Genomic DNA, 11,564 nt, shown 5'->3' with positions numbered 1-11,564 from the left:
GGGGGAGGAGCGGACTGCATGCCGCTGAGTTGGAAAATGTATGCAAGAGCGCGCGTGGCGGGCAAGCTTTTCGTCGTCGCATCGGTAACCAACTTTCACACGTTTGCGGGTTTGCGTTTGATCTTGTTAGTATTTCACAGCGCGATTTCCATTTTCACTAACGTAAATAGACTCGATAATAGATGATAACGCGATATGCAGCGTATGCATTACAACAATCGCAGTTAATCGATTCCGCGCGGATCTGGGTCACAAGGGGAGAAGTTTATCGACTAAAAAGGTCGCCGGGAGTATATTTCTCTCTCTTCGTGGTCGTATTATTTTCTTCTTCCGTCATATATCTTCCGAAGAATAACAAACAGCCGCAAGACGGGGAGGGAGAGAGAGAAAGAGACAGACAGACGTGAACCGGATGCTCCTCTTCGTCGAATCGATTACGCTTACGAGGTGTATAATAAAAAGTCGCGATGCGGTAAATAGTCACCTGTGCTAATTTGCGATCTAATTTTGCCGCGATAACGAAGTGGTAGTCCGTGGAATGAAAGCGTCGATAAGAGAAGGAGAGCTTCCCCGTTTCCCGACGGTAAGCTCAAGCACCACTTTACCTATGTGCACGTCGGTAAGCCTCCTCTGTTTACCATCGAGGTATTGCGAAATCGCGCGATTCGCGGGATCTAATTTGTTGACAGCGGTGATAACAGCGTGTCATCGTCACTTTTAAAGGTCTCGCGCGGGCCTTTTTTACTTCCCGAACGCGATTAAGCACGTTGTATCGCAAACTCAGAATTTCTCGCGCGATATCGATCAAGGTCAATTGACGACTTCGGGGTCGCGTGGGAAACGATCAAAGGAGTACAAGGAGCACCTTGTTTTCCTCGAGCCTGATCTCGAGGATGCGTCCGCTGGTGACTCGTAAATGTTCTTTTTCAAACACTACACCGACGCTTCAACATCTCTCTTTCTCTCTCTCTCCATCCCGGTTGGGTTTTCTATCCTCCTGCACGTGCTGAGTACATATTTACACGCTTATCGACGCTCTTATCGTGCGCGGCGCGCAGCGAGCGGTGGTCGAGCGACTCGGCAGATAAAGAGCGACTCGCCGAGTGTGCGCCGGGAGCGCGGTTTAAAGATCGTGCGAATGTCGTGACAATGATTTCGACGAACGGCCGCATGCGAGATGCGCATTGACATACCCATCGCCGGGGGAAGTAACGTCACACCCACCCGATGACATCTCGATGGCGACGTCTCCTTCCCGCGCCTCGTCTTCCGCGAACGAGTTCTCCGAAATGGGCGAGAACGCGCACCGGAGGAATAATAATCTGCTAATCAACCCGGGATAACGACGGGGGCTTCGATGCGCGCGCGCGAGTCTCTCGTGCGCCGGGAGAGAGAGCGCGCGTATTAACCGACGCGCCATAAATTTCATACACACAACGTGTCCGCAAGCTCCTCCGCACGAGCCGCCGCTGGGCGCCAGTCTAGTCCGGACGGCGGTGATCCAGTTGAGCACGAGCGGCCGAGCGCGGGTCCACGCGAGGAAGCCGACGCGCGCGCGCGGCGTCATCGCGTCGAGAGACGTCACGCGTTTGCATTCGCCAGGTGTGCTCTCTCTCTCTCTCTCTCTCTTTCTCTGGCTGCTCCGTCCCTTCGGCTCGGTCTTTTTCCGCCTTCCTCGGGAAACAGAGTCGATCCTCGGTGTCTCCGATCGTCGCGATGAACGGCTGGCACGGTGAGATAGCTGGAGTTTCGCGGAACGACGTGAGACCGCGACGTCGTCGTGAGGGAGAGACGCGGAGAAGCTCTGGCCGCGCTTCCCGCGAGCTTTTGTCAGCCGATATTCACCGGCAGTGAGCTTCCCCGCGGATATAAGGCCGAGAGTGGCCCGAGCGCGCGCACAGTGATGAACTGTCAGTTCGGACGTTCGCGGAAGGACACGCGCGATTTCGTCGACTCGGCTTAATCAAGACGTTCCTGGGGTGCGATTAATTAACTGACACCCTCCCCTGGGGGGAGGAGGAGACCTTCCGCCGCTCATGCGAGCTGCGAGACGGTTTCCTCGGCCGAGTTTCGATGTTCTCGCGTAGGTCTCGCGGGTATTCCCGACGAGTCTCGGTATTTGAGATCCGTGATCCCAAAGTTTTTGCGATTTTTCGCCGAGACGTCAACTTGAAAATCTGATCAAGACTATCATTTGAACCGTGAAAAATTCTAATCGGTGAAAACGATACTGCGAGACGCGTGGAAGATCGCGATGCGGTCTCGGTCTCTGAATTCGCAGGATGACGGTTCGCGACAAGTCGGTAACTTAAGATCTTCAATCTGAGATCCGAGAGTGAAATCACCGGGATCTCAACTTGAATCCGACCAAGTTCACATTCTAACCGTTAAAGTTCTAATCGATCGAAATAATGTGCGGAACGCAGAAAATTGCAGCCGTGGTGGCTCCGCGAATGAATTCGCGGCGAGTATCGGTGGCATTTGAGAGATCTTCGGTCACTATAGAGTCAGCGATCCGAAGTAAATAAAGCCGTGTCGAGATCATCTCTGTTCGAGCTCGCCCGAAGTCTGGTTCATTGGAATCGTTGGGAACTTCAACCGGTTAAAATAATGGACGAGACGCTGGAAATCGCGACTGTGAATCCCCGCAGGATGACGACGAAGCTAACGGCGAAATTTAATCGAATCGCACGCGTGTGTCTGGACAACCCCTTGAGCTATCTTTCTCTCTCTCTCTCTGTGCCGGTTGACACAAACACTTGTTGCTAGGATAACGTGTGTGCATTGTAACCGCGCGCGCGGGAAGCACACACGGTGACAGTGTCGCGCGCGAAAGAAGCGTCGGATCAGAGCCGTCTCGCGCGTTGTAACAGCCTTGACCCACACCTGCCCGCGCTCCTCACTCTTTTTAATTTCAAGTTCGCCGAGCGACAATGCTCAAACGACGGTAGTGCCGATCGAACGCACGGGGCACGCGACACGTTGTCGTCGTTGACAGCCGGCGGCGACGGCGCCGATTTCATTCGACGCGATGTACATTGATCTTTCGAGATCGTCGGCGTTCCTTCCTCACCTGATCGCGAGTCGCATGTGGAGCGGGAAAAACAGGTTTTCCTTGTTGCACTGACACGGGACACGCAATTTTTATTGCGTCACACACAATCGCCGTGACAATGATGAACGGCGCACTTCGAGGCGTCAAGGATGCAAAGTGAATTCCGCAAATCGTTGGATAAACGCCCGGTGCAGTGCCGAGCGGGTGTGCGTTTTAATTTAACGATGTACGAGCGTGAGGCAGTAACCGTCACCACCTTGAGTGTCTTTGAAATACGAGAGAGTAGGAAGGGAAAATTTGAAACAGACGTTCCATTGACTATCCCGGTGATATCATCACTTCGAACATCTCCCGTGAATGTAAACTTCTTTCATCCTCACCGAAGTACTTTGATTTTTCCGAGATATTCGAGACTGTAATAATTATTGGCCTCATATTCAGTATAATATCGAGTTGTTCGACAAGTTCGTAGGGAGTTTTTACGAAGAGCTGAAAGCTGACATTCCGATCAGTCAGACACAACTTGACTTTTTTTCAGTGACCTTTAGGCATCGTCGGAACAAACAGTCGATACATTATTAAGTAAAGTTACGCCTAACCGTAAAAGCATCGGCTCTGAAACCTTCGCAAAAAGTCTTAGAAACTTATCGAAGAAAGGGAAAGGAACGCGAATGATAGGAGATTATGCGCGCTCGAAGCAAACGATATACTTGAATTTCCTAATGTGTACCCCCCCCCCCNCCCCCCCCCCCCCACTTACGCGATCTTGTTCGCGCGGATGCTAATATCTAAGCTGTCTGTAAACAATCGCCACTTCCAAAGTATATTTAGAACTTGCTGTTCTCGTGCCCGTTGTTCGTGACGCTTCAGGCTTCGTCGACGGGCCGCGTGCGAGAGATAAATGTGGATAAAATTCCGCATACAAGAGGAGAGAGAGAGAGAGAGAGAGAGAGAGAGAGATTGTGTACGCGCGTGCGATGTTGGATTTATTTCTATACGGGAAAACAATTCTCTATCAGTATAACTGAATTTTCCGTCGCCTGAGGGGGAGAATAGGGACCAGATGGAAAGCTCGGTTGTGCGAACAAGAAGATTCCTGCACGAGGCTTCTACCTCTTGTCTTCAGTTATTTCAAGCGCATTTAAAGATGTATTGCCCATTGGTGCCATATTTTCAGTGACGCGTCAAGGAGGCATAAATTTAGTATTTATCAAGCAAAATTATGTTCCTACACATTTTCACTAAATAATGTTAATTTGAATTGATCGATTGAATTTTCTTTTTAATGCTATATTTATATATCAGTTGATCTAATAGAGGTGCATAGATAATAGAAAGTGGTGTGTAAAGTATTTAAATATATGCATATGTATATATATTTCGATATATGTACCGAAATAATATATAGTAATATATATATATATATATTATTTCGGTATATGTGTTACTATATAAGTCATGAACTTTTGCATCGCTGTATTTTTAATGGTCAATAATTTTGAAATTTGTGTATGATTGTATTAGTCTTCAATACCATATTTAAGTATCTAATATTTTAATATAACTACAGCATACACTATAATACTACAGCATTTTTCATGAAAATTTTATTTTTATAATTCGAAATTACAAATAGAAATTAAAAATAGCACGCCAATCTCTCGAGAGGCGTGCATAAAAAGTATCAACTTTAATTACAAATATCTCAGTTCTCGAATGGTCAATCTTATTCTAACTGCACGAGTAATAAGTTAGATAATATTTTAAAGCATTATGCAATGCAAGTTTTATCGAATTCTTATTAAACTCCTTTCACTTTACAACCAATTAATAAAGTAGAATAACTTCAGATCCAGGCTTTGAATTACTGTCAAACTTCTGACTGACGTCACTTTTGAATGCAATGGTAGATTAATCTGTAATTTTTTCATAATTTTCTTCATTGCTTTATTATTTCAACTTATGGGCAATACATCCTTAATACAGTTGAATGTTTTCGCTCACGATAAACAGAGACATCACTCCTCGCAACCGAATTCTCATCCAGGGTCTTAATCAAAACGTATAGCGAACGCTGAGTATGCCCTTTTAATTTCACGTCCCGTCATTTTATACGACCGTCACGTATAACGTCGTTTCAGCTTAAGAATCAGAAAGAACAAGGCCCCTGATACTTATTCAATTGCATGGCCAGAGATTTTTTCCCGTGTAGAATTTTCGCGACGGGATAATTCGAATTTCCTCGTCTCGTATGTGTGTGTGTGTGTTGTCCTGTGTGCATGCGCGTCTGCTTTGGCGCGAGGCAAGTTACACAACGACTTATCAATCCTCGGCGTAACATTGTAATACTTTATTCGACAAGTATCGCTTTTGTATCTCACGTTTCGTTGTCTCGCGGTGCTCAGCGAGAGGCGACTTTTCGTCGTCGTTCGTGCCTCCGACGCGTTTTCACGCGCACTCGCCTAACGAGAAATAATATTTGCCGTTCTAATCTTTATCCTCGTTGCTCGCGCGAGCCTCCGTGCACTCGACTTGCTGAAATATTTAGCGAATATTACGAGCCGACTTATCGATGCCTCGATAAGCCGGCATATTCGCGCAGGATCATCGCCGGGAAGAGCGGCTCTACAACGGCGCGCTCGCGCACGTCTTCTTGGCGAAGGCGCGAGGCGTAATGATGGAATTTTGGCGTGGGCGTTTCATTTAAATCCGGGCTCCTTTGCCGAACGTCGTGGCCGTTACAGAATCCTCCGTTTTGAACGTTCTGCAAAATCAACTGATCGACTGAGTTGAAATTTTTACGCCGCTCTGACGCTCTTTAAGATAGTTTGCGCTTACTTATGGACTGATAGAAACAGGATTGCCACAGACCTGCAAAAAGCTGGGAAAAGTCTTATTAAATTTATAATATCAGGGAAAGTACGGAGAAAAATACTTTGCTGGCACAACTAATTGCTGGTTTACTATAAGGACAGCAAAAAAATTTGTATAGGTATTAATTGCCATTTGATGTATACATAGCAAAGTAACTTGGTTGTACCAACTAAATTTGATCGCTGTCATGGTTTTACTACAACAGTAAAATTATGTTTTCCGTGTAACGAATCTTTTTGTTGTCCTCATGGATAATTAACAATTTACCATGCCAGTAAAATTATGTTTTTTCATGTGAAAGAGTCCAAGGAAGGATGTAGAAAACCTGGAATTTGTAACTTGCTCAGTTAAATGCTCTCTTAAATGCTCTCAACTGTATTTTTTTATTTTTCAATATTAGCTCTTCGTCGACTTGGTGTCGGGTTTTGCAAACTAGTAGCTGCCGCCTCCGCTCATAGAAGAAAGAAAGAGAGAGAAAGATCTCGTTTCGTTTTTCTCATAGCCCGCGTTGGCCGCGTCGCCGGCCTCATCAACAAGTTGTTGCATCAAATGCCGCGTGTCTCTCGCCGGCCATGACGCACGAATATTTTTTTTTTTATCTTATAGCCGCAGCCTTGTAACATGTCGCGAGTCATATCGAAACTTCGTCGCACGCCTACACGTAGTAGCAAAAATCCATTTAAACGCCTCTATACCGCGATGATAACGAGAGAGAGAAAGAGAGAGAGAGAGGCAAGCAAGAGGAGTACCGCGCGCGCGCTGCATCGTGCGCATCGCGCTCGGCTCGCGCTTAACTGTTTCTGCACGTTCCGTTGCAGAAACGCGAAACCGCGCGGCAACACGCAGGCCGCTGACGTAGTCGTCGGCACAACGGCTAATTAATTCCTATATACGTGAAATAACCGATAAAGACCCGACGTCGCGAGACGCTTTCGGGGACACCAAGAGCTTCGGCCACGCTGTGTGATCTATCGGCGGAATTTTCGCCAATGGCTGTGTTGTGTGCCCGTCGTGTACGTTCGTTGTGTATTTTTAGACTTGACCAGCCTTCTCTCTTCTCTCGAGGCGGAACTCGCTGCGAGACGCGCAAATCGATTTCGCCGTGATATCGTCTTCGGTGTTCTCATCCTATCGTCGTCGTTATTGCCGTCGTCTCCGTCGCGCAGCAACCGCATTCGTGTCACCGAATATCAGTTTTTTATCGGCGATATATACAGAGCGAAGGGGGGGGGAAGCATGGCGCCTCGTTGTATGTTCGTTCGTTTGTTATACTTGTTACGTGTGTCGTGGCATGTGCTATCTATCGTCTTACTATTCTTGGCACGGATCGAATGAGCCAGTCGAGCAAGTTGGAAAAAGACGGGCGCAGCTAGGGGGAGGAGAAAGAGAAGCGCTTTCTAACGGGTGATCCGCCGGTAGAACGCGCCGTCGTCATCGACACGACACGTGGAGATATGGGATTTTGAAAGTTGCCTTAACGGGTTTGAATGTTATCGAATGCGCCGCGGTGTCTTCGCCGAGCGTCCCGCCGGTCTCGCGCAATCACGCCCGCGAGTCGTTATCGCTGTTGCGCCGTGTAACGTAGTAAACGTTCAGTTTACGCCTTCGGTTTTTTGAAGGCTCGGGAAAAATCGGTTTCTTCCCTCAATTTTTCCCGTTGAATCTTTCGCTTTCTTTCCCAAGGGTGTGAAAATTCGTTCGTTTCGGAGAAGTCCACGTATGTTCGGTTAAAGCCCGCCACTTTTAGTTCTTTCTGTAAGGAAGACGATTGCGTGCATTTAACTGAAGTTAAATGAAGTTAATATGCTAAGCAATAACCGAATACATTGTAGACATAAAAATATGTGTGATATATATCATGTTTTTGTCATTATGTATTCAGTTACGATTTTTTGAACGTAATATTATTTGACGGGTTAATTTCATTTCATTCCAGTTAAGTACACGTAGTTATCTTCTTTGGGGAAAGCAGTAAATGTGTCGGGTTCTAACACGCGTGAATTTTTCTATCCTTGGGAAAATCCCGAAAAAAAAAATCGCGGAAGAATTGAAAAAAAATCCGTGCGTTTTTAACTATTGTTTACGCGGATGATTCATTTCATCGGCTCTCACGGCGATAACGTCGACGACGACGACTACGAATAGGGAAAAAGGGGGGGGGGAGGAGGAGGTAACTTGGCACACTTTTCCGAGTCTCGGGGTTCGGGCAACTTTGCACTCAATTTGTGATTGACTATATGAGGGTGGCAAAGGCAACTTTGCCCTATGCTTTTAGAAACGGTCCAATAATCTGTAAATTTTTTTCAAACTAGATAAGAAATAAGAACAATAAGAGCGAAATTGCTGATGTCTATCTTCTCTCTTGCGAGAGGCGTTTGGTCGAGTTTTTGTGCAACTCATCGGAAGAGCATTTCTCGGGTCGATTTCCGCGGGCTGTCACTTGTTGACAATCGAGCGCTCTTGGCAGCCGGCGCGACAACAACGTGTCTGGCCGGCCGCGTCTCGCGATTTGCCAGCGGCGCGAAAGAGTTATGCCACCGTCGAGAATATTTCGGGTCTGGCGCGCACGCTCTCGTGTGTTCCTTTTCGCGGGTTACCGAAGGTGTTAAGCGCGACGTGTTAACGCGGTGCCTCGTCACGACGATGTAAACATCGTCGTCACGAAGCGGCGGGATCCAGTCTCGACGTTGCGCCCTCGGCATGCGAGTCGGCGGCCGCTGACGGTCATCGATGATTCTCACGATCGCGCCGAACCGTCGCCGACGACGGAGGACGACGGACACGTGAAAAAAACGTGCTGTCCGACGATCCCCGTGGATCCGCTCACTCTCCCTCGCGTTCGGTTAGCGAACTCACGTCGGATCGCGAATACCCCCGGTGCGTTGTTCTCGAGGCACGGACGACGACGTTACGTTTCGTTTTAAAATAGCTCCTCGTTGTCGGCCTCCGCCGATCGATCGGTCGGAGATGTTATTTCGACGTCAGACGAGCGAGCCGACCGGAAGTATCGCCAAGAGCCCGGACGTGGCGCAGGCCACCGGTTCCGGGATCCTCACGAGCTGGTACACGAAGATCACGAACGTCAAGAGACGGCACACCTTCAGCCCGAGGTCCTTGCTGAAGCGAGCGCTGGTATATCTTTCTCGGATAATATCGTAATACCGTTCCCCGCGGAGAACGTGATGTTACACTCGATCTCGGGAGAACGTGGAGAGAAGTGACCGGGGGAGGATGCCCGGGAGAAGCGATAATTCAATGTGAAAGAGCGAAAGACGCGCTGATATCTTGGGATACCGGGACCGTGTTCTGGACGCACAAGTGAACATTCAACACGCCTTTTCTGATTCTCGAGCTGAAAGCCGGCTTTTATTGTGATATTTCTACGAGAAAAATGGAACTTGGAGTCACGAACGGCCGGATTCCATGTCAAACGTGCGCTCAGAATGAAGTCGCCAGGATCCGTTTCACGTTCTATTTGAAATTGGTTCCAAAGGGGAAATTATTCGCCAGGTTACAGTAATTTTAAAGAGGTTCGCTCATTAAGTGCCGTACTTCCAGGAGCGTACTCTAAAGGGACCTTTCACTATTTCACTTCTATTCACTAAATTTCACCATTTATCAAGCAAAATTACGTTTCTATATACATTTATTTCATCAGATAATAAATGTTAATTTGAAACGAAACTCGGAGGTAAATGTATATGCACAATATTACAGATACGAACATGTTATTGTTTTTTTATTTTTTTTTTTTATTAGTGCTTTATTTATACATCGGTGTATCTAATAGAGATGCGCAGATGATAGAAAGAGGTATATATAAGTGTTTAAATATATGCGTGCATGCATCATATTGCTATAAATTATATAAACTTTCCACTAATTTATCTTCAAAATGAAACGATCAGTAATTCTGAAATTTGTCTATATCTATATATTCATCTTTAATATTACGATTGTTTTCTAATTTTCTATCTTTTACACAAATGTCAAATTAGAAGAAATTTTATGTTATGAGATTTTATTACATGTTTGCATACACTAATTTGTAATTAAATATCATAGAAGCTACATAATAAAGATTATTGGAATTTCTGCTACACATTGTTTGTTAGTTCGATTAACTTTTGTTCGTGTGCATATTATTAGTTTATCTTATATTTGTTCAAACACTCGAGCCCCCTTAACGAGGCCCTCGGTTTATTTCGCATTTTATTCGAGAGATTGATTAGAAAGGGGAAATTATATTTGCCAGGGAAATTGCGCGCCGGAACTAATAGCGTGGTTTTCGAGATGATATCTTAGAATTACCGAGCAAGATTTCTTTACACCTCTTTTCATTGAAGCCGTTACCATGCGTGACAATATCGAAGCGATCGCGTAACGATCGCGCTCGAAATGAATATCGCTCATTTCTTTCTCCATTTTGCAGTTGCCGGTGGTGGATCCCTTCCTGGAAAAAGTCTCGCTCTCCGATCTCGGTGAGTACCGCCACATCAAAGGATTACTTCTCAGGATCTTTATTTCTTGATGATTGACCTTCCGAGAATTGCTTTTGCCGTGTATACGGGGGAGATCGCGACGCGATTTTTCTCACATAAAGGGTGTTTCGCGGTAAAGCCACTGTGGTCTGAGAGAAAAAGCTTATCCCAAACAACTGAGCTTGATTGCCTGTAATCGGCGCAACAAGTAAACTCTCCGTTCTTAAAGGACAGAGTACAGTGGGCTTCTCGTGGGCCAGTAAATTCACGTTGATTTCTATTATATTGATCTCAGAAGGTTACTTATATATTCCACAAGTCGATGCTGCGATGTGCGTTTTATTGAAAGAAGAAACTTCCCTTTTATCGGAAGGTATAAATTTAGTATCAAGCATTCGTGGTTGCGGCAAAGGGACTTCAGATCGATCACGAGAAAAGCCACGGACGCAGATTCGAGAAAAGAAGTCAGTTTTACACTGCATGAGCGAGCGAACGAACGAACAAACAAACAAACAAACGAGCACACGAGAGAGAAGCACACTTCGTTTCCCTTGATTTTACTTTAACGTAGCGAGAATTACAAGTTCCCTTTTTTTCCTCCACTCAAATTACGAGCCAAAATTGGCGCACGCATATCCTGAAAGAGCCGGGTGGCATAATTGGGATTAATTATTCCGGGGCGCGTTTGCATTCGCATTCCGACGGACAGGCGATACATGACGCTTTTATATCGCAGGGGTGTCGTCGCGTTTGAACGGCGCCGGAGCTCCTCTTCGGGAATCCTCCACGTGCTTCCGCTTCTGTATAGCTTTCCCCTTGAAATCGTGGTACTAGGTCTTCCGACCGTTCGCCGTGCCGTCCCGGTAGGTGTATGGTGACGATCGATGAGTTCCCGGGAGGCCAGCTGGCTCGCAGCGTTAAGAGCGAGCGAGACGGAGATAGAAGGAGCGAGCGAGTGAGCGAACGAGAGAGAGAGAGAGAACGCGAAGGGGAGGGACAGAGAGGGTTCGCGATACAGCTTCGCCTCGTCGTGCAGTGCGCTCGCATTCTGCGTCGCATTCGCACGCCCCTATCTAGGTCTAGGTCATGGGGCAGACCGCGTTCGATAAGTTATTACGTGGCAGAGGTTGCGCGCCGGTGAGGTTGCCTTCCGG

General features: G+C 46.8%; 1 protein-coding gene and 1 long non-coding RNA gene across 4 annotated transcripts in view; both read left to right on the top strand.

Annotated features, from left to right (window-relative positions):
- LOC106743610 (dentin sialophosphoprotein) overlaps positions 1 to 11,564 on the top strand; it is a 65,685-nt gene that overhangs the window by 44,707 nt on the left and 9,414 nt on the right. For all 3 annotated transcript variants that reach the window (XM_014617610.1, XM_014617608.1, XM_014617609.1), the window contains one exon: positions 10,362 to 10,410. In XM_014617610.1, coding sequence (XP_014473096.1) covers positions 10,362 to 10,410 — 49 coding nt within the window. The remainder of the gene's footprint in view (positions 1 to 10,361; positions 10,411 to 11,564) is intronic.
- Positions 51 to 8,852, top strand: LOC106743612. Its single transcript, XR_001374384.1, has 3 exons — positions 51 to 1,732; positions 6,748 to 6,942; positions 8,242 to 8,852. It is a non-coding gene; the product is annotated as an uncharacterized LOC106743612 (long non-coding RNA).

The sequence above is a fragment of the Dinoponera quadriceps genome, unplaced genomic scaffold, assembly GCF_001313825.1.
Source record: "Dinoponera quadriceps isolate SergipeBrazil2010 unplaced genomic scaffold, ASM131382v1 scaffold1115, whole genome shotgun sequence".
Lineage (NCBI taxonomy): Eukaryota > Metazoa > Arthropoda > Insecta > Hymenoptera > Formicidae > Dinoponera > Dinoponera quadriceps.
The sequence above is the reverse complement of the archived record's forward strand: the minus strand, read 5'-3'. Positions and strand labels throughout refer to the sequence as shown.